Source organism: Lepidochelys kempii, chromosome 6, assembly GCF_965140285.1.
Source record: "Lepidochelys kempii isolate rLepKem1 chromosome 6, rLepKem1.hap1, whole genome shotgun sequence".
NCBI lineage: Eukaryota > Metazoa > Chordata > Testudines > Cheloniidae > Lepidochelys > Lepidochelys kempii.
In genome coordinates, this window is record NC_136385.1 from 87,265,664 (window position 1) to 87,289,042 (window position 23,379).

The following is a 23,379-nucleotide window of genomic DNA, read 5'->3' on the forward strand; positions in this document are numbered from 1 at the left end:
CAAACTTTTATTTATACAAAACCTTCATTTATAGTTGAATAATAGGGGGGGAGGAAACTCCATATTGCATACATAACATACTTAAGATTTTTTTTTCTTAACACTTAGTTGCTAGTGAACACTACATGTGACAGGTTTAAAAACTGACAGCAGTTAGACCAATCCCAAGATTCCTACTGGCTTCAGCAGTAGCAGAGACAGGCCAGCACTGAGCATTTTTGGAAATCCCATCCTTGATATTCTACAGGTTTAATAAAACAAAATGTTGAAAGAGAAATGTTACTTGCTACTGTAGGTTGAAGAAAGATTCCAAACAGTCTCTTCAGCTTACTAAGATCAAACCCCTGCCTCTTAAATAGCATGGTAGCTATTTTGGCTTCACCATTTGTCAATTTGATAATCCCTATACAAAGTTTTAATACCACTCATCTGGATAATGAATAGGCCTGCAGCTTCAGAGTTTGTGCACATTTAGGCACATCTCCATGAATACAGTGTATTCCTGTTATGTATCATCAATATCTGTAGTATTGTCATTATCACTTGCTACAAGAACCTCTCTGTTCTCATAGGTCCAGAAGCCATTCAGATCAATTAAAATGCTAGTAACAGTGTCTCCTTGGCTACTGTTGATTAAGTCTTGAAGGGAGATCTTGTATGGATCCTTAGGCTTCACCATATCAAAGATTTCATCCTAAGAAAGGAAAACCATAGAATTAAAAGGCACATTTATAAGCAAAATAGTGATTACTTTATCTACAGCACGTACGGAATGATCATTTGGGCAGTCTATGCCCCCCACTCATGAAGATTTGATCTAAAATAAGATTGCATCTTAAGTACAGAGTTGGTAGCTGAGTACACTGCCCTTCTAGTAAAGGTCTTACTCAGCCAGAGAGGCAGTATGGTGGGCTCAGAAAGGTAGCCTGAAGCCCTGCCTCTTTAAAAAACTACAACAAAATGCAAAGAAATCAGTTAAATCCCTACCTAATGTTATGGAATTTTCTCTTCATTAAACATGAGTCACTTGCAGTATTTCAAGACTTCTGAAACTAAATAGGGAACTGCTAGCTAATATTATGTTAGAATGGTATCAATAAGATGTAGTATGCTTTTAGTTACTGACAGTTCTCGAGGTAGAGCTATTTGATTTCTTTATCGGCAAGATAAACTTCCAATTATTGTCAAGCATCTAAAACCAAAGGCGAGGCTCCATTTGTGCTTATTGTAGGTACTTGCATCAGAAAAATCTAAGAGAAGTTGAGTACTAAAAACTTTGCTTTCAGCATAATTACAGTTTAGAATGAAGGGGAATTTCCAAAGTCACATTACTAACGAGCTAACTTTGCCATGCTATAAAAAAATGATGATTTAACACCCCACAAATACCCAGTGGCTACAATACTGTGCAAGTAAAATTTCAAATCTGTTTAACTCAAAAATTCCAGTTATGCACACACTTTACTTTCTATATTTAGGGAAAGCTAACCTTGACATCTTGAAAAGAAACTGGTTCTTGTCCATGGATTTTCATTTGTTCCTGAATAGCCTATAGGAAAAGAAAAGCTCAGTTTCAGAGCAGTAGAAACCTAAGAAACAAAACTGATAATTTAGTGTTCTACAGCTGCTCACTATTAGATTTAAAAAAAATATTTTTAATTGTCTAAAAGAGACCAGGTGGGTCAGATCTTTTATTGGACCAACTTCTAGTGGTCAGAGACAAGCTTTCAAGCCACACAGAGCTCTTCTTCAGGTCAAAAGCTTGTCTGTCTCTCCAACAGAAGTTGGTCCGATAAAAGATATTACTTCACCCACCTTTACTCTCTAATATCCGGGGACCAACACAGCTACACTACATATTTAAAGAAAGAGATGTGAACCGGAGTGGCTGCAACCCATCCTTCCTTCCATGACTAGAGTGAGCAATCCAAATGATTAAAGCAACTGGAATTCTATCATCCACAAAGGCAGGATTAGATTAAGGTCGATCACTATGGGTATGTCTACACTGCGATTGGAAGCATGCACAGCAGAAGAAATGCAACCGGATAAATAGACATATGCTAGCTCTGTCTGAGCTAGTCTGGTAAAAATAGTATTGTGGCCATTGCAGCACAGGTGGCAGCATAGGCTAGCCACTCAACAAGTACCAGCCACCTAATGCTGGGTTGGTAGCCTGTGCCGCAACATCCACACTGCTATTTTTAGCATGCTAGTTCAAGCAGAGCTAGTGCAAGTCTGTTCACCCAGACAGGGAGACATGCTCCCTGATCCAGTGTAAACATACCCTATATGCCTGGGCCCTCAGCGTCTGGAGTGACATGATGAGCTCAGTCTTAACTTTCATTTAAAAAAAAAAAAGTTTCTAACCCTCACAGATGCAACAAAAACATTGAAAATGTGACCCAAGTGTAATTGAGGCCTGCCTAGTCTGCAGATAGCCTAAAAGTGTGAAGTTCCCCATTCATCTTAGCTACGAAAGCACCTATCACGCAAATGAGGGACATGGCTGAGGCAGGATCACAGGGGCCCCAATCCTGAAGGCCCCAGATTGCCTTAATTTGGTCCTGCACAAAGGCCACACTGCTAGTGACCTGGTAAGAGCACACGTAGGACATGTCCACATTTGAAATGCTAGAGCTGCACCTCTGCAGCTGGGCTGTTGTAGTGCTTCAGTATGGACACTATCTATGCTGACAGCAAGGGTTCTCCCTTTGGCATAGGTGATCCATCTTCCCAAGACGAAGTAGCTAAATCGACAGAAGAATTCTTCCATTGACTTAGCATTGTCTACACTGGGGCTCAGGTTTGCTTAACTATACCACTCAGGGGTGTGGATTTTTCCTGAGCAACATAGTCATGCTGACTTAACTCTTAGTGTAGAACAGGCCTTAATATTTTTCTCTGTAGCCCACTTTGATAAACGTAAGACAATAGATTTACTGCTGTGGATAAGAAAGACCAATTCAAAGTTTGATACTGACAATTGAAGGGCATTACTGACATTATTGCAAAAGCAGGGAGTGACCTGTATGGAGAAAGGGTGCAGATGACCACACAACCTAATAAAAATTTATTGTATTTATGTAGGATTTCTGAATACTAGATGTACTCCAATTGCCTGCCACCCTTCATTACAGAGGTGACTGCATTATAGTGGTACTGTACAAAGATTATATAGTTTGTAAAGTGTTTTGGGACAAAGGGTGTTACATAAACTATTATGCTGATTTAAATGTTTAGCTTCCACAGCAAAAAATACAACCGGTTCTGTATTAACTGAATGAAACCTTGCAGATTAAAGAAATGAATAATCTGAACAAAAAGCAATTTTGCAGTGTAAAATGTATTTGAACTTAACATCACGTGGAACTACACCCTAGCACAGCTAATTTGAAGCAAAACACAGGTTTTTATTCTCTAGATTTTTTATTAGACAAAATTTGAGATAGCACTATACCTATTAAATTTAGAAACTCAGTGAATAAAGACAGTAATTCCTTGCCATAGGGGAGATTTCAACTGAGGCACAGAACATGTTTCATTCACTACATAATTTTGTCCAAACATTAGAGTGGATCTATGTAAATTATACAGTAGGGGGAAAAAAATAATCAGAAGATGAAGGACCGATCAACGTCTGTGACAGAGTTCTGTATCTATTTTCTATAGCAAGCTACTTTGAAAGATGGAACCTGGATTCTGGTTGGTTAAAATAATGCACAGCAGTAGCTAAACTAAACCACAAGATGGGAAGGGAAAGTCAGAATCTTTGTACAACGCACTAACAAATTTAGTAAGTTAACTAAATGAAGCCATACAACATGGTGATATCCTACCCAACAGTTAGCAACAGAAAACACATGGCACCAATAGGTTGAGGGAGTTCAACTTAAGGGCCTCATCAGATGTCCCCTGAAGTCAAGGAGAGTCTTTCCACTGATTTCAATAGGCATTGGATCAGACAGTGAGGACAGAGAACATGGTGCACGGACTAGCAAAGAATGCCAATTCATGCAGATTTACCTTGTGAAATTGGAAATCATGCTTTATGCAATTTAAGAACTACTATAAGTGGTTTTCTGTCAAAACTGTCACCAAATTCTTTTATTACAATTCTATGGCACCACCAGCAACAAGCCAATACTGAAGTGAACCTGTTTCACGCTCTGTACAGAATACAGCTCAGGCTGGATTCTGTACCAGCACCGCACTTACTGAAAAAGCTTTGAAACTGTTCCAGTGTTTATTTGGAAGACTTCTGTTGAAAGATCATGCTTTTCCAGAATGATATAACTGAAGTCACCATCAGTAAAGGCTTTTTGTTTAATAGACAGGAGGTTTATTATTGAACAACAGCAAAGGGCATAAGACTATAAATAAGACTTTATGAGCCATATCTGAATGCTTAATGAACTGAATGAATATGTACTTGTTCTTGATTTGGTTAGTGCAGGCTTGAGTACAGTGAAATGCAATTGATTTTAGAATCTTGGTACAAAATACCATGTGCAGATAAAGTTAGAATCACAAATATTTTTAGTTATCTGACACAACTGTTGCTGAAGAAGGATCTTATGCCTGAGAACAGGATCAGGCAAATAATTCCCTTTGACATCAATCAAAGCTAGGACTGACCCCCAAGCTATCAACACCAAAAATAATTGATAACTTTTCTTACTTACAGTCTATTTTCTGCAAATATAGGCACTGCATAAGTTTTCAAGGAGATTCAACCATGTGGAAAGATTGAAGGGAGAGTTGCAAGCCAAAGGGAGATAAAGTTACAGAAAAGTAAATTTGGAATTAGAGTAATTTTAATGACTTTTTTTTAATGGAAGCTTAATTATGGGAACCTTCCTCACAGCTAAATATTGAGAAAAATATTTATGATTCACAGAGCCTAAGAAAGTGCAATGAGTTATTAGTGTGCAATCTTGAAATGCTAGTTAATAAATGAAATGCTTGAAAATGCAAGTTAATAAACACAGGTCTGTCAGTTGGCATCACAGAGACTTTGTGGGATAATAAACATGACTGGAATATTGGTACAGAAGAGTACAGCTTGCTCAGGAAGGACAGGCAGGGGAATAAAGGGAGGAGGTGTTGCCTTATATATTAAAAATGTATATGCTTGGACTGAGGTTGAGATGGAAATAGGAGACAGACTTGTTGAAAGTCTCTGGATAAGGATAAAAGGGGTAAAAAACAAGGGTGATGTCATGGTAGGGGTCTACTACAGACCACCTAACTAAGAAGAAGAGGTGGAGGAGGGTTTTTTAAAACAACTAACAAAATCATCCAAAGCACATGACTTGATGGTGATGGGTAAGGCTCCGTGTTTGTCATGGAGGTCACGGAAATCATGGATTCCATGATTTCTGCAGCAGCCCTGTGTAGCTGGCCCAGGAGCCACCTGAGCAGCTCAGGCAGCCCCCAGGTCAGTCACACTAGCTGCTCCTGGGGAAGTCTTGGGGCCCCCTGCCTCCCAGCAGCAGGAGTTTGGGGGGGGGAGGGGTTCCTTCCTTGCTCCATATGCTGCCTCTGCTGACAGCTGGGCACCGCCCCCGCAATGCTTCCCGAGGCTGCGCCCCCCTCCCCAGCACCTGCGGCACCTCCCAAGTCCTCCCCCTCAGTTTTAGTTAGGGGTATTTTTAGTAAAAGTCATGGACAGGTCACGGGCCGTGAATTTTTATTTACTGCCCGTGACCTGTCCATGACTTTTACCAAAAATACCCGTGACTAAAACGTATCCTTAGTGATGGGGGACTTCAACTACCAGGCATCTGTTGGGAAAATAATACAGCAGGGCAAAGACTATCCAACAAGTTCTTGGAATATATTGGAGACAATTTTTTATTTCAGAAGGTGGAGAAAGCTACTAAGGGAGAGGCTGTTCTAGATTTGATTTTGACAAATAGGGAAGAACTGGTAGAGAATTTAAAAGTGAAAGGTAGCCTAAGTGAAAGTGATCATGAAATGGTAGAGTTCATTATTCTAAGTAGGAGGGAAAACAGCGACTTTATAGGTAAGTTCCCCTGGGAAGCAAGTTTAAGGGGAAAAACAGTTCAAGAGAGTTGGCAGTTTTTCAAAGCCACATTATTAAGGGCACAAGAGCAAACTATCCCACTGCGTAGGAAAGATAGGAAGTATGGCAAGAGACCACGATGGCTTAACTAGGACATATTCAATGATCTAACTCAAAGAAGAGTCCTACATAAAGTGGAAACGAGGTCAAATTACGAAGGATGAATATAAACAAATAACACAGGTATGTAGGGACAAAATTAGAAAGACCAAGGCACAAAATGAAATTAAACTCGCTAGAGACATAAAGGGTAACAAGAAAACATTCTTGAAATACATTAGAAGCAAGAGGAAGACCAAGGACAAGGTAGGCCCATTACTCAATGAGGGGGGAAAAACAATAACAGAAAATGTGGAAAAGGCGGAAGTGCTAAATGACTTTTTTGTTTTGGTTTAATCACAAAGGTTAGCAGCGATTGGATGACTAACATAGTTAATGACAGTGAAAACGAGGTAGGATCAGAGGCTAATATAGGGAAAGAACAAGTTAAAAATTACTTAGACAAGTTAGATGTCTTCAAGTCACCAGGGCCTGATGAAATACATCCTAGAATACTCAAGCAACTGACTGAGGAGATATCTGAGCCATTAGTGATTATCTTTGAAAAGTCATGGAAGACTGGAGAAGGGCAAATATATTGCCAATCTATAAAAAGGAGAATAAGGACAACCTGGGGAATTACAGACCAGTCAGCTTAACTCCAGTACCCTGAAAGATAATGGAGCAAATCGTTAAGCAATCAATTTGCAAATACCCAGAAGATAATAAAGTGTTAAGTAAGAGTCAGCATGGATTTGTCAAGAACAAATTGTGTCAAACCAACCTAATCTTAGGGTTGGAAGAGACCTCAGGAGGTCATCTAGTCCAACCCCCTGCTCAAAGCAGGACCAATACTAACTAAATCATCCCAGCCAGGGCTTTGTCAAGCCAAGCCTTAAAAACCTTTAAGGATGGAGATTCCACCACCTCCCTAGGTAACCCATTCCAGTGCTTCACCACCCTCCTAGTGAAATAGTGTTTCCTAATATCCAACCTAGACCTCCCACACTGCAACTGGAGACCACTGCTCCTTGTTCTGTCATCTGCCACCACTCAGAACAGCTGAGTTCCATCCTCTTTGGAACCCCACTTCAGGTAGTTGAAGGCTGCTATCAAATCCCCCCTCACTCTTCTCTTCTGCAGACTACACAAGCCCAGTTCCCTCAGCCTCTCCTTGTAAGTCATGAGCCCCAGCCTCCTAATCATTTTCGTGCCCTCCTAATAGCTTTCTTTGACAGGGTAACAAGCCTCGTGGACAGGAAGCAGTAGATGTGGTATATCTTGACTTTAGGAAGGCTTTTGATACTGTCTCGCATGACCTTCTCATAAACAAACTAGGAAGATACAACCTAGATGTAGCTACTATAAGGTGGGTGCATAACTGGTTGGAAAATTGTTCCCAGAGAGTAGTGATCAGTGGTTCACAGTCAAGCTGGAAGGAAATAATGAGCGGGGTCCCACAGGGATCGGTTCTGGCTCTGGTTCTGTTCAATATCTTCAATGATTTTGATAATGGCATAGAGAGTACACTCATAAAGTTTGAGGATGATAACAAGCTGGGAGGGGTTGCAAGTGCTTTGGAGGATAGAATTAAAATTCCAAATGATCTGGACAAACTGGAGAAATGGTCCGAAGTAAACAGGATGAAATTCAATAAGGACAAATGCAGAGTACTCCACTTAGGAAGGAACAATCAGTTGCACACATACAAAATGGGAAATGACTGCCTAGGAAGGAGTACTACAGAAAGGGATGTGGGGGGTCATAGTGGATCACAAGCTAAATATGAGTCAACAGCGTAACGCTGTTGCAAAAAAAGCAAACATTGTCCTGGGATGTATTAACAGGAGTATGAGACATGAGAAGTAATTCTTCTGCTCTACTCCGCGCTGATTAGGCCTCAACTGGAGTACTGTGTCCAGTTCTGGGCGCCACATTTCAGGAAAGATGTGGACAAATTGGAGCAAATCCAGATAAGAGTAACAAAAATGATTAAAGGTCTAGAAAACATGACCAAGGAGGGAAGATTGAAAAAATTGGGTTTGTTTAGTCTGGAGAAGAGAAGATTGAGGGGGGACATGATAACAGTTTTCAAGTACATAAAAGGTTGTTACAAGGAAGAGGGAGAAAAATTATTCTCCTTAACCTCTGAGGATAGGATAAGAAGCAATGGGCTTAAATTGCAGAAAGGGAAGTTTAGGTTGGATATTAGAAAAACTTCCTAATTGTCAGGGTGGTTAAGCACTAGAATAAATTGCCTAGGGAGGTTGTGGAATCTCCATAATTGGAGATTTTTAAAATCAAGTTAGAGAAACACCTGTCAGGGATGGTCTAGATAATACTTAGTCCTGCCATGAGTGCAGAGGACTGGACTAGATGACCTCTCGAGGTCCTTTCCAATCCTATGATTCTGTGATCTGCACATTAAATATAAAATCCCTTAAGTGACTGCAGAGAACTACCATTGCATTTTCTATTACTTATAATGAATTTTGAATCCTCTGAGGCACTGAAACTCTGTTTATTAAGAAATTAAGACCATCCCATACAGTTGTCTTTATTTTTTTACCTTGTAAGTACGTCTTCATTATACAGCAATTTCAACTATTGGAAAACCAAAATTATTTTCTATTGATTTATATTAAATAAAAGCAGTTTAGTTTCTAATGTAGGAAAGATGTTGAAAATGCCTTTTGAATTCTTTCCAAGTTTTAGAATGTGGGGTTTTAACATTTTAAATCTTTTTTCAAGTTGACAAAAACCTCACAGTGGGCATAGGTAATTTAAAGTGACCCCCTGCAGATTTGGAAATAGAAGCACAGAGACTATAACAACACACATATAGAGACTTACCCTAAAGAAATAATTCAGGGAAAAAACATTCAGGTATCCTTTGTTCTCTATATCAAGCAGTTTGAAAATATATTGTAGAGCTGCAGGTTCCTTTCTGTTTTCTAATGCAAGCACAAAGTCCAGGTAGGTCTTATAGTCCTAAAAGCAAATACAATCATGATTATTACAGTCATCTTTTTAAATTGATTTTGCAAGCAGGAACATTGTAATTGGTGGCTATTTCACTGCAGGGTAGCAGTTAGGTTTTTTTGGAAGACGACAACATGAAACAGAAAATAGTTGCTGCCACTGAAGTGAATGGAGGAGTTTGTTTCTATGATTTACTGAGGCAGCATACCCATACTTTTTCACTGACATTTTATTTGTAAACTAAGGAGTCTGTCCAGAAATCCAAATGAAACAGACTATATACATTTAAACAATACTTGCTTATTACATCCTTAGATTGCCAAGCATAGTCCAGTTGGCTGAGATGGGAACCATATGACAAGATAGTTTCCACAAATTTCCTCCACTTCTAGTTAATAGTTTATAGCACTAAAATATTGATAGACTTGCCATTGGCTGAGAGTGGGCCACATGACCAATGGACCTAAAACACAGGACTCTCAGAACAGGGTAACTAATGCTGCAGGACTTATAGGACCAAACAGACCCTAGGTTGAGACATTAAATATAGTAGAATTTGGATCATACTTTCTTTTTTTTCTGTTAGTGCCACTGCTTTGGTTTCTTGATCACAATGCAACAATTAACTATAGCTACCTACATACGTTACATATACACTGTATTTCTATGTATTCATCACAACCCTATCCACATTAGCTTAAAATTGGAGCCCCAGAACACAGACCGCTAGGGTGAACTCACAATTAACTATATTTGCATTTTATAAACCATCTCAACATAAACACAATGAACAGTGATACACTATAAATGAAGTGTTTCATGATAAAACAATATACACATACGTTTTCACTGATTGTCTTTGTCCATCCTAAGTCTTTAGTTTTAGTTTATAGGCTCCTCACTATTCACTCTCATAGCTGTAGGAGGCACACAGCAAAACCACCACAGTCTTCTGTCTCACATTAACTTCACAATGAGGTTTATTATTTAACTAGCTGCTGGATCAGCTCTCTAATGAACATTGTTCAGTTACTTGCCATTTGGATTTCATTCTTTGTTTAAAGAGAGAGAGCCAAAATCATTCGAGAAACATTCCTGCTTCTCCACATTTAGTTAACATTACTTCCTTCAGTTATTGGAGAGGAAAATTTATACTGGATTATCTTGGTTTGTTACAATGGTACCTCATCTCCTTTCACTAAAATATACTGGAATAACACATGCTTTTTGGTAATAATCAGATAATTATATTTTCTAAGCTTCTGCTCTGTTCTATTTGCAGAAGCAGGTATGAAATAAAATAGTCATATTACTTTAATTTGTTCTTTGATTTAAAGATAATGCATATGCTAATATATCTATCATAGTTTTAGAACAGAACTTGCACATCGGAGTGCAAGCTAGAGATACACGATTACCATTTCTCCATCATAAGTCAGACATTCCTGGAAGACACGATCTAAAAATATATTGGTCAGAGTCCCTGTTCCATAGCGGGATAGTTCCTCTTTGCTGAGCATACCATTGTGATCTTTGTCAAGATTTAAATACTGGCCTAGGAAAAAAAAATAGACTGAAAATACAATAAAATCTCCCTACATCATAGAAGAACTAAATTTTAATGTGACAACACACAGGAGTGCCAAGTTCATTTAATATATTTCACATTCTTTTGGATTAAATGTATAAGTAAAGTTATTAAATTACAATGTTCTAACTCCGTTAGAATATTTATAGTGCACCCTAAGCATATACAGAATGTAGAAAGACAAGGTCCCTGCCCCAAGACACTAACAGCATAAGTCAGATGAAGATGGTACATGGAATAGAACAAGCCTCAGAACAGAAATGGAGAGCAACACTGTAAGGAAGTTTAGTGGCAAAAGTGGTTTTAAAGAAGGAATGATAGGTGATTGGCACTCAAGGAGGTGGTTGTTTCTGGCGTAAAGAAGAGATGCACAGATAAGAGTGGGAAGGGACATAGGCAGCAGTTAGGACAGAAGGTAGGGAAGAGTCTAAGGAGCATGAAGAGAGATGTAAGGGATAATGAATTTGAGGACCAAAATCATGAACATGATGCAGAAGGTGAGAGGGATGTAGTGAAAAGTGGAGGAAGCAGGAGAGGAAGATTATCTAAGCAGTGGGGTTTTACACAGATATGGGGACACAGAGGAAAGGTAATACTGAGTCTCTGACTAAATTATGCAAACTAGTGAATACAAATGACTGTGCATGTAAGAACATACCGTAAACCCTCAATGCAGACGGAGCAGAAAACCAATTTGTTTCTTGACTTTCTTTAGAAAGTTCTTCATCCCTTAACTAAATGAAAAGGAAGCGTACAGTTAGAATTCAGGAAGTGCAAAGTGAAATAACAAAACATGTCAAGAGATTTTTACCTCCAATAAGTCATCCAGAAAGCTGCAAGCTAAAATATCTTGTATCTTTATCTTGCCTGCGGGAAAAGAAAAAAAAAATATGTAACACGGTCACCTAGTTACATATCAACCTGGCCTTACTCACTTGAGAGGTTCCATTTACTTTAGTGGTACTGAGTAAATAAGGTTACCAGGATTGGGTCCTAAAGATTACCAGGAAAAACAATGCAAACGTTTTATCAATTATGCTTCCTAACCCCTCAAAAAGAGAATCAATAAAAAAGCTTATCACACAGACACAAGTTAAACCGTTAAATTTAAGAATCAAACACAAGTCATTTTTAAAAAAATACAAATTAGCTGTTACAGTCACAGTGTAAAACAAAGCCTGACATTTGTAAACTGTGTCTCAGTTCAAAAAGGAATCATTATGGAATTACACAATTTTAAAGACAGGAAGTTAGGATCAAAATTATGAGTGTTTATTACAGAGTCACAAGTGAAACAACTAGTGTTTGTCCATTTGTGAAAGTTATACGCCAGGTCTATAACGAAAACTTTTAACAGGACAGTAACATTGGTTGGGTGTGATTTTTTTCTTTAATACAACATTTTTTATACTTGTAAAAGGCCTAATGTAGGCGTAGTTTTAGTGGCAAAACAGTGGTTTTGCCAAAACAGCTTATTTTATTCAGTGAACTGGTATATGCTATACCAGCAAAAGCACTCTTTTGATGGTGTAAGCTCTGTCTACACTAGGAGGGTTTGCTGGTATAGCTATACCACAAACCTTTTCTAGTGTAGACTAGGCCAGAGATACTCAAAAATCCAACCAAGGAGAGGTATATCAGGCTGACAGTAAGATCTCTGGTTTGTGTTTTATGAAAAGAATTACTTGACAGAATACCATCAGAGCTGAGGTATTTGTTGTGCTGCACTTCACTGTAGTAGGGATTAATATAAAGCTAATCCTAGTTCATTTACTTTTGCAGCAATATGGCCCAACATATTATTTTTAATTTCTAAGCAAGTAGTCTGGAGTACAACACTGAGGTGGTATTTCATTAGGACCCGTTCTGACTCTGATCCTGCAATCTGATCCGTGCAGACAGACCATTAAACTCATGCAGAACCCCGTAATCTTCAGTGGAGTTCAGTCCGCACAGATCAGATTGCAGGATTGGGGCCTATGAAAATATTTGTACAATGTTATGAAGATAGAAACAATTTCAGTATTCATATTTTAAAAGTAAAAACATTTCCACATATGTTTGAGAGTTTGAAAACATGAATTTACCTGTTCTGAGAGGGTCTAAAAAGAAGAAGAACTTTCTAACCGCAGTGCAGACATAGAACGAGTAAAATGATTTTTCTAAACCATCCAACTGTGGCAAAGTAGGGATAAGTTCCAAAATATAATTTTCTAAATCCTACAAAATTAAAAAAGGAAAGAAAATATGCTTTGAGATTATAAACATTGCCATTGTTCAATTTAAATTAATTGTTTAAATTATTCTTTTGATTTACAAGTTTTATTTGTTGAAAATATCCTGCAGCAATATCACTGTACTGCTTGAGTTATTTAATTACCTAAAACCTCTCCCTTTCTTCCCATTTTTAAACCTGAGTTTGACCAATGATGATCTCTTCCTCTACAAATTTCAGAAATTTACTGCACCTAGTAAATTAGATGGTATTTTCAATAATTAGAGACTAATTAAAACCTCTATTCAGATAGCTTACACCATTGCCAGTAAAAGTGACAGGAGAAGAGCATGTGACAGTACAGGAGCAGTTTTTTTGGTGTCAAAATTAAAAGACACCAGGAGCAACAGGAAGAATAGAGGGTGCTGAGACAGCGCTCCCTCATATGATGAAACACACATTTCTGTACACTTGAGGTTGTTTCTTCAAGATGAGCACCATGTAAAATGCATACCTGGCATTGTGACTGGCACTGGTCCATTAGTAAAATGGGGGGGAGGGGGAAATACATGTGAATATGTGGTAAACCAAATCTTTACCGAATGCCCGTGCACAATTATGGGGTCTGGATGTTCTTTTTGCTTAATATTCGATCACAGATTTGATTTGATTTTTTAAGACTGCTACATGTGTAAAGATAAAATAATCTGAAGAGCATCTTCAGCTTTTACATCATCTCTTTATCAATAAATATAATAGAATATCAATTATCTGAAATCTTAGTATTCAAACCTCCCTAATGAACTTCCAGTATGTCTCCCAAACTAGCGATTCTCTTGCCATTAAATCTCTATTACTCTGTATAAGCTCCTCTTTATCCAAACAATTTTGGTGTCACCCAAGATGTATGGACTATTGGGATCTTACTCTAATGTAGAAACATTAAAGTACAAGTCACCTTTATCCTCTCTGTTGATTTAAGCTACCCCAGATAAAGCACATTAAATTTACCAAGTGGGCAGTACTTACTGATTCTCTGAGGTAACCCTGTCCTGCCACATCATATAAACTGAGGCCTATTCTTGTCTGGTGAAGCCATACTGTAAAAAAGGATTTAGAATCAAGATATAGGATCCTTTTTTTGGGCAAAGAATAAATACTTAGTTAACACAGAGTTAAAGTTGACTGATAGTGCCTTGTACCCCTTCCAAACGTCAAATGCACCTATACTTAATCCTCTGAAAACTAGGAATTACAAGATATACACCAATTCTGCCCCACAACCTTTACCCTACCACCCAGCATTAACAAGAGTCACTGGGGATATACTGTAAGTATGTTTCAGCCAAGGTTGCCCCACATGCAAATATGAGGAATGAATAAGTAAATGTGCCATTTTATGTGGTGTGTTGTGTCCCATGGAATTGTATTCTCTAATTTATCGGCATGTACTTATTACTCCTGAGGGAATTCTGTGCCAAAAAATTAAAAATGTGTTTTTGAGTGATGGGTTTGATGAAAAATCTCAGCTCAGTTAACAAGGGCGTGTGCATCATCCTCCACACATTGAGGGAGGGGCGGACTGGGTAATAAATTCATACTGGTCAAGTTTTGACCAGGGCAGGATGGTACAGATCCAGGTCCTAGGCTGGGGAGCTGTGGGTATTTTGGCTGGAGCCTATCTATTGTTGGTTCATGCAGTGACTGGCAGCGTATCCATGAACGCAGCTGGGTGTGACCCCGTCAGCGGATGTTGGTGTGAGCACAAGCTTGGAGGGCTTTGCAGCTTGTCACAACATCACAGTGCGAGAGGGAACCCAGGTTGCTAGAATAGAAGGCTCAGGTGTACCCCACTTCCAGGTGGCACCCTGGAGGGGACAGTCACAGGGATATGGCTCAAAGTGGGCAGAGTTACGACTGCAGTATGCCTGAATGGTGTGTGCCTGAACTCTGTGTTTCCTGGTTTGCAAAGGTTTAAGTATACGTGCATTTGATGTTCTGAAAGGATACAAGGTTCTGCACGTCAACCTTAACTCTGTGTAAATGAAGTTTTTGGGCAGTGAATTTCTCTTGGTTTTTGAGGAAGTGGTGTTAGTAAGGAAGGTATGATTCAGGGGCACGAGGAGGCTTCCTGGGAACACCTCCCTACTATTCAGATACCACTTCTGCCCTCCTCCTGGCTCCTCCATGCTCTCAGTAGGGCTGGGAAGGTATGGGGAGAAAGGAAAGTTGTACCTGATGGGCTGTGAGGAGCACATCTACCAGCTGGAAGCAGTAAGGCAGAGTGGAGGGGAGTTCCAGATTCCACTCTGGGGGCTAATGTAAGGGGAAGGTGCTCTGCACAATCTTCTGCAACATAGGAGTGCAGAGGTGTGAAGGATTCATTCTTCTTAACAAGACACTTTCAGATTAATCAGAATATTCCCTGGAGAAGAATATAGCTTGACACAATAGCTTTGAGAGGTGTGAACTGATCTATTCACAAGAGGGTGCCACACAGACAACCTGCTTACACCGAAGTTGTAATGGAAGAACCCCAAACTAACAAAAAAAGCTTGTTGCGGAACTCAGGGCTGGTCTACACTAGAAGTGCTACTGATGCAGCTGCGCCACTGTAGCACATATAGTGAAGACGCTCTATGCCAACAGGAGACCTCTCATCACAAAGCCACCTCCACAAGAGGTGGTAGCTATATTGGCGAGAGAAGCTGACACATCTCTGTCCTCACTGGCGCTTAGGTCAGTGGCTTACTCACACCCCAGAACAACATAAGTTATACTGACATACGTGGTAATGTGTACAAGCCCTCGGTTGCTTAAAGAAAAGCATAAGGCATCTTAAATAGTTACGCATTCACTAGTTTTCCTTGTGTGGTGTCAAATCTGCAACAGTAACTTGGAACAGTCTTAGCAGGAAGGCAAGGTGTGAGTAAGCAGGAAGGCAAATGACTTTCAAAAAGCTTTATTTCAAAGCCATAAGGAACCTGCTATTGATATTTCAGGAGTCTGAATCTTTTTTCCTATAAAACAATACTCAGGAAAAAAAGGTGGAACAGGAAAACAGGATTTGTAATCTAAGGGCCAGATATTGCTCCTGTTGAAGAGAACTGCAAGTGTCCTGTTAGACTTCAGCAGATGCAGGGCCATACACTAGGAATATAATACAACTTAAATACTCCTGAAAATAAAATGATCTTCAATATCACAGAAGAAATATCAACTCACCTTTTCTCATCACATAATTGAAGAACTGCATGATAGATATCCTTCCATAGGGATCATTGTGGAGTAATTTAGCAAAGACTTTTGCTGTAAAGAACTGCCTATGAAACACAAGAACGACAACACTAAGGCTTTGTCTACACTAAAGGCTTGAAATGTGACAGTTTCAATCTAGACACTACCTATGGAATGAATTCTTCCATCAACCTAGTGCCGTCTACACTAGGGGTTAGGTCATCTTAACTAGGTCGCTCAGGGGTGTGGATTTTGCACACCCCTGAGTGACATAGCTGGGTCGATCTAACTTTTTACTGTAGACCAGGCCTCAGACTGTGCAAACCTAACATAATGACACCAGTTGACTGGCTGATCCAGCTACAGTATATAAAACAACTAACATTCTTCTGAATATTATTTCATGACAGGATAGGATATGTTATTTTTCTGGAAGTGGATAAAAATAATAGAAGACACTGGGCCAGATCTTAATCTCAGTCATGCTATCCAGGTGCCTCAGAAAATCTGTAACATGAATGAATTGCACAAGCAAAGTAAGAGATTTTAAGAGAGATGCGCAGTGCCATACAATGGATATAAGAGATCAGAAAATGAACCAGAATTTTCAGAGGTGCGTGGTTTTCTACAACAAAAACAAAATATAAAATGTAATGTCCTGATACTGCAGTCGCTCCCTGTCCAATTTTCCTCATTGGTTTAAAGAGCAGTTTCCCACATTATAATATCAAACCCCTTGTTTCTATTTACAGAAAGTAAACTATGCACCACTTAACTAGGACAGCTCAGATTTAAGTTCAATAATGAACAGCATCAACTGCTGCTTAGTGGAGATGCCTTCTGATGATTTAATGGTCTTTTGTGTATTTCAATTCTAGTTAAATCTATTTATCCTTTTAGCAGCTTCCAAGTCCTTTTAACTAGGATGATGTATGAAGAAACTGTATGAACTGCCTGACTACTACTGCTCCTGACTATTTGTTTGCTCCTGCCAAACCAAGCAAACTAACTGGGCTGCTATGCTGGGTGTAAAAGAGAGGCTTCTGACACTGGAGAGGCACCATGTGAGCTCTGCAGTTTCCTGGACAGTAGCATTACTATTAGAATGGTATTTCTGTTTATAAGAACTTTCTCTTAATTAAAATGAAACAGGATCTACCAGGGGCATCTCAATCAAAAGGATCCTACCATGTCTGACATTAACTTTTTTGTAGGGGTGCAAATTGAAGAGTCCAGTGACAATTTTCTTATATAATACCATTTGCTCACCCTTAATTAAACTTCCTATAACTTTAAACAGTTACATAGCTTATAGCATTATGATCTTAAATAGCTGTTTCACTTTAGTAAGCATGAACTAGATGAAGGAGCCTTACTTGCACTTGGGTCCAGCTTTCTCACCAACTTTCAAGAAGCTCTCATAATTGATCATTGCTTCCTCCCCAACCATAGGTGGTGTCTGATGTTTGTCCAGCAGAAACCATAAATTCTTAAAGGGGATTTAGATTTGGTTAGGGAAATATCACATAACAAATGTTAACATGCTCAGACAGGTTACTCATATCTAGGGCTCTTTGTCTGTCAAGATCGCGGAAGTCACGGATTTTGTGACTTTCCACGACCTCCATGACTTCTGCAGGGGCCAGTGTGGCTGACCCCAAGGCCGCCAAAGCAGCTAGCTCCAGGGCCAGCTGCTCAGGTGGCCCTTGGGACAGCCACACCAGCCACTGCTGGAGAGGCCCCAGGGACAGCCACTGCTCCGGCGGACCCCGGCAGTGGTCCTGGGGCAGATGGAGCAGCCGCGATCTGCGGCCCCCAGCAGCTGGTGCCACTGGACCCTTACCCACCCACTCCTATAATAGACCCATAACCTCTGGCTGAGTTACTGAAATCCTCAAATCATGGTTTAAAGACTTAATGTTACAGAGAATCCACCACTTACACTAGTTTAAACCTGCAAGTGACTTGTGCCCCATGCTGCAGAGGAAGGCGAAAACCCACTAGGGTCTCTGCCAATCTGACTCAGGGGAAAATTCCTTCTCGACCCCAAATATGGTGATCAGTTAGACCCTGAGCACATGGGCAAGACCCAGCAGCCAGACAACTGGGAAAGAATTCTCTATAGTAACTCAGATCCCTCCCCATCTTCTGTCCCATCACCAGCCATTGGAGATATTTGTGGCTCGCAGTCGCAGACCAGTTACATGCGATTGTAGTCTCATCAGACCATCCCCTCCATAAATTTACCAAGCTCAGTCTTGAAGCCAGTTAGTTTTCTTGCCCCCTCTGCTGCCCTTGGAAGGCTGTTCCAGAACTTCACTCCAACTCAACTCCGATGGTTAGATTAAGAAATGATACATTCTTAGTGCCTTCTTACCTGCAGCTCTTCATTATCTAACAGCTCTCTACTTTTTCTCTGTAGAAAGACTGCTCTAGATTCTTCTCTTAATTTCTGCAGTAAGACTTCATCCTCAGCTGGTAGCTAAAAATATCACAATGTTATTATTTGTATTGCATTCCTTAAGCCCCAATCATGATCAGGGTCCTGTTTTGCTAGGTGTTCTACAAGCACATCAGAATACAAGTTTCTGTCTTACAAAGAGTTTACAGTCTAATCTGTAACAATATGCAATCTACCAAAAAATAGGACAGAAGGAAGGGGTATGTTTTTATCGTGTATTATATACATCCTAAATATTTCCATAGTGATATTATAAACTTTGTAATATGAACTGGAATTATGTTTGCTATGGAGCCAAAACCACTGCAAGATCTTAGTTTCTGATCTCATGAAAAACAAACAACTGCAAAATGTCTCAAGTCACTGTCTCCTATTACTTCTTGGTTTATAGCCCAACTTTGATTGATGCATAAAAATACCTTTTCATATCTTTTGCATGGTATAACTATTGCCAAACATCTGACACTGAACAATATCCTGGTCAATGTAACCTAAAATCCTTAATATAGTTCCTGTGAATTTACAAGCATTTTCAATGTGTAAATTTCATATTGCTGCTTCATTAAGTACTTTTGCAAACAGTACCCTCAGACGTATGCCATGGATGTTACTAGACCCTGAGGATGTATGGGATGTCAGTGCAATCTATATTTCAGTAAGAGCATCTTCAATCCCCAGCAATACTGTAATTAGGAAGATACTATTTTATATAATGGATACATATGTGAAAAAGTAGATCAAAATAGTTTGTACTGATTACTTAAAGGTCTAGGACAGAGAATTCTATTTTTATTGTAAGGTTAATAATTCTTATTTCATTTTCTGGTAACTTTTTCCCCCCTGCTTTCAAGTTTATTACCTTTGGTAGGAAAAAAAGTATTAATTACTACTTTGCATTGAAGAGTCTGATTTTTTTTTTCAAATAATGAAGGGCTTCAAGAAAACTAACACAAATGCAAGGCTGACATGAGCATTCTATGCTATAATACGAAGGGCTACTGTCAAAAAAACACGGCTCTGGACTGACCACTGGTTTCTTTCTTACAGAGGTGAAGTGCTTGACCAACTCCTTCTGTTGGATAATATAAGCAACAACTCTACCCTTAGTCTACAAGACCAGTGACCCATCCTTTTGGCAAAATGAGTATCTTATTCATGGCTAATGAGACAGGAATGCAGAAAATAAAATAGAAAAGGTGGTTTCCAGATCACAGGGCTTGATATGACATTGTCATAGGGAGAGAGCGCTCAATCATTCATCCAAGAAAGGTTGGGAAGTGTAGAGAAAAAAAATCACACAATAGGCTGTTGTGACAAATGTATAACTATTGTCAAACTAATTGTGTGACACCTTCTGCAAATGCTCAGGAAACTAGATAGGACTTCACGATACTGGCATTCCAGGGTCATGAATTGCGTGTAAAGGTTGGAAAAGATGGGAAGTAGGCTTTCAAGTTTTGAAAAGAGAGAAAATACATATTTTATGTTGCTCAATGGCTAACGCAATTAACCAATTGTCTACAGCATTAGCAAACTATTTCATGGGTTAATAAGATCCTCCTCAGCAGCTGTATGAGATTCATTAAATCCACAACTAGAAGTGAAAAACACTCACAACACAGCTCTCACAAATTCTGACCCAATGTAGCTTTTACTACTAAAATACCAGTATTAAATAGGTAAAGATTTTCTGCTTTGAGTGGTATATTCTTAGGTTTAAGTAGCTCTCGATATACCACTTACCCTGTAATAAAACCGTGGTATATTCATGTAGGATGTATTAACGCTTTTTCTTCCTCCTTTCCATTCCATGTAGTATTTTGTAAACAACTCCATTTCTTCATCCTTTAGCTCTTGTTCACTTTTTTTAGCTGCTTAACACAGAACAGAATATCTTACATTTTACCCCCAGGTAGACTGATTTTAACTAAGTGTTCGGTTAAAGGAAATCCATTTTGCTTTTATATAATTGCATTTTTTAACCACCAGTGTCACTATAATCTGTATAATCCGCAGAGGGCATCAAGTAAAAAGCATAAATGCCTGGAAAACAGCAGGCATACATCATGTTTGTCTGCTCCCTAAAGGCTTGCAGAAGACCCTCTCCGCTAACACCATGTGGTCGGAAAGCTTTGAGTGGAGGAGGGCAGGGCTGTGGCTGGCAAAGACAGGGAGCAGCAAGTTCTCTGGTGCTAAGTGTTTAAATGTAATTCTGCTACAGCACTGAGTCACCTCTGAGTCTTAATATGCATTCACAAGGGAGGCCTTTGTGGCAACATGACTCCCTCAAGAGTAGCACTACTACTGGATGAAGCAAAGTAGGTGCAGGCTCCTACCATAGATGACCCAGAATCTGTGTGGCTGGCTTGGAGCCCAATTTCCCTGCATATGCACACGTTCCTTAGGGTTTCAGGATCCTGTTTGTTTCATCATAAAGTGAAAGTCAAGGTTCTTGTGGTTTTTTCCCCTCACAGGAATAGTGCATGTTCTACATCTGCATTTAGCATAACTTTCTGCACATATCTAACTAAAGACTAATGAAAGCTTAGCAGTTGCTAAAACATATTTATATTAATTTAATCTATAATTTTTGCATTTACTATTTGTAGAAATTATAGATTAACTATCATGAAAAACTTGGCTTCAACCCCCACTTGTCTTTTGGGCTAGGACTATTTCTCCCTCTCTCTTCATGTCATTAATTGAAGAGAAATTACTGCTGTACATTGCACATGTATTTCTTTTTAATTAAAGTTTGTGTAGAACTAAGGGGGCTCCACTCCATTCCCATGCAGTATTTAAGCAAAGTTCAAAGTGTCAGAAACTATCTCTGGACATGTCTAAGTAATTGCTAATAAAGTGGTAAAATCTGATCTTTGAAGAAAACTGTAAGAATACCAACCTCCTCACTAATGTGAATTGGAAATAAAAAGCACTACATTTTATTCAGTTACAACTAAATAAAAGTACAAATTACTACACATTTATTTGAATTTATTCTTAATACAAAAGGTATGCAAATATACTAATTAGGCACTAAGATACCACAGCAAGGGGCTGGGTATATGTGCCTGAATACATTAGATAGGCATATCTCCTTGTCTATCAAAGATACCAACCAAGCTGAGGTCCTTGATATAAACAAAGGTTTGTCACTATTGTTCTAAAGCTGATTCTGTGGCCGTAAAAGCCTGCAAGTTGTTCCTGGGATTCATGCAATAGTTCAAGCTACTTTCTACTTGGGGCCAAGTGTTTTTTTGAAAGTCATTTCTTTAGCTTGCATCAGTCAATGATATGGTATCGATTTCACTGTACACACTTTAACAGTATATTGCGGTGGGGAGAGAAAGAAAACATTACAAGCATACAGTGCAGACCCAAAAGCACTTGGACTTGGAATTTGCCTTCCCATCACCCTAGCACGCTCTGTCACTAACATGCAAGGTAAAACATCCTATGGGTTGCATCATTTTCAGCAGGAATGTTTTATGTGTCATAGACGAGAGGGCTTTTTTAAACGCACAGAGCTGAAATGCGGTATGTGTGAGACCTTAGCTCTAGCTCCAGGTGTGGGCCTCGCAGTCCTGGAGGCATCTAATAAACTGGTTAGTCTCTAAGGTGCCACTAGTACTCCTTTTCTTTTTGCAAATACAGACTAACACGGCTGTTACTCTGAAACCTGTCAAATGGGCACAGAGAGCTCCAGTGGGGCTACACTAGACCTTCAGATGTGGTAGGTAGCAAATGTTAGCTAATGCCACACCCTAGACGAGGCCTGTGTGACCTCACCCCGATCTGCAGGGATCGGGCTCCAGGGCCTGTTCAGGCTTTACCCCTACCCCCACTGAGGCAGCCTACCGGGGCGGGACTGGCACCTACTAGTCACGGTGGTTTGTCACAAGGACGCCCGTCTGCACAGGGCGCTGGGCTCACGGCACTGAGGGCCCGAACAGAGACAGTTTGGGAGCGGCTGGTTCCAGGGCAGGGCCAGGCTGTCAGCACAGCCCCTGAGCTCCGCGCTGGATCGAGCCTAAGTCAGAGCCAGAGACCCCGCCGCCTCTGCGCCCCCCTTCCCGCTCGCTCTATGTTTCCCGCGCACTCACGGCCGGTGCAGGCGGCCAGCCGGCCCCGCAACGCCTGCTTCCACTCCATGCCCCACAACGCCCCGCCCCAACGGCCACACAGCCGGGTTACTGTTCCTCCGCCATCTAACCACCATGCTAGGTGCGGGTACGAAGCTGCTAAGGGCCCTGGCAATTACTTCCGACGCCTGCGACCTCTCCCACACACTTCCTACGTCCCCGGCCGACTAAAGCGACTGGCGCTGACACCCTGCCCGTAACCAATATGGCGGCCACGGCCAACTAAGGCCGCTTTACTGCGCTCTGCTCTCATTGGATCCCTGTGATCACATGCGACACACGAGCACGCAGTCTGGACAGCGCTGAGCCTCATACAGAGCCCTGATTGGCGGAGGGACCGTGGGCAGAGAGCAAGTCCAGAGGAAAAGCTCTTCCCTGTGTAGAGCGACTGGCCGGCGCGGCTCCGCCATTACGTGACCCGCCCCCTGCGGCGATGAGTGGCATCCTCCAGAGCCGCTCCGCGCTGCGATACTGACACCGGCGGCGCCTCGCCTGAGACTGGTCCGCATGGGGAAGGCAGAAAAGGCATGGCCCGCAATTGGACCACAGAGACTACGTCCCCCGCCCCGGTACGTGCTGCGCGCCCTGTACAGGCAGCCGGGTTGCACTGCATGCTGGGAGCTGCAG

The 23,379-nt window shown here is 40.4% G+C and overlaps 2 protein-coding genes across 7 annotated transcripts in view; one reads left to right on the top strand and one right to left on the bottom strand.

Annotated features, from left to right (window-relative positions):
- Positions 1 to 5: 5 nt before the first annotated feature.
- PPP2R3C (protein phosphatase 2 regulatory subunit B''gamma) lies at positions 6 to 23,008 on the bottom strand. Of its 5 annotated transcripts, none has more exons than XM_073349027.2 (13): positions 22,714 to 23,008; positions 20,354 to 20,484; positions 18,527 to 18,631; positions 17,526 to 17,638; positions 16,138 to 16,235; positions 13,942 to 14,012; positions 12,785 to 12,917; positions 11,509 to 11,564; positions 11,356 to 11,431; positions 10,528 to 10,664; positions 8,981 to 9,118; positions 1,490 to 1,549; positions 6 to 694 (listed from the first exon to the last, which is right to left on the bottom strand). In XM_073349027.2, the coding sequence occupies exons 1-13, from the start codon at positions 22,760 to 22,762 to the stop codon at positions 506 to 508; spliced, it is 1,356 nt and encodes a 451-aa protein (XP_073205128.1). In that variant the 5' UTR covers positions 22,763 to 23,008; the 3' UTR covers positions 6 to 505. The 5 variants fall into 5 exon arrangements, with proteins under 5 accessions (XP_073205128.1, XP_073205129.1, XP_073205131.1 ...); XM_073349028.1 differs by having other exon boundaries at positions 20,354 to 20,481; positions 22,714 to 23,004; XM_073349030.2 differs by lacking the exon at positions 22,714 to 23,008 and adding an exon at positions 22,490 to 22,669 and having other exon boundaries at positions 20,354 to 20,481.
- Positions 22,994 to 23,379, top strand: part of PRORP (protein only RNase P catalytic subunit) — a 103,953-nt gene continuing 103,567 nt past the window's right edge. For both annotated transcript variants that reach the window (XM_073349017.2, XM_073349016.2), the window contains exon 1: positions 22,994 to 23,321. The gene's annotated coding sequence lies outside the window, so the exon portion shown is untranslated. The remainder of the gene's footprint in view (positions 23,322 to 23,379) is intronic.

What these genes read in the sequence shown, in the direction of transcription:
- PPP2R3C (XM_073349027.2), bottom strand. Translation starts at nt 22,762, where the DNA reads ATGGAGTGGAAGCAGGCGTTGCGGGGCCGGCTGGCCGCCTGCACCGGC. An exon ending in CAATTATGTGATGAGAAAAG is followed by an intron (nt 14,013 to 16,137) that starts GTGAGTTGATAT and finishes CCTTTTTTACAG; the next exon opens with TATGGCTTCACCAGACAAGA. An exon ending in AGGGTTACCTCAGAGAATCA is followed by an intron (nt 12,918 to 13,941) that starts GTAAGTACTGCC and finishes TTAATTTTGTAG; the next exon opens with GATTTAGAAAATTATATTTT.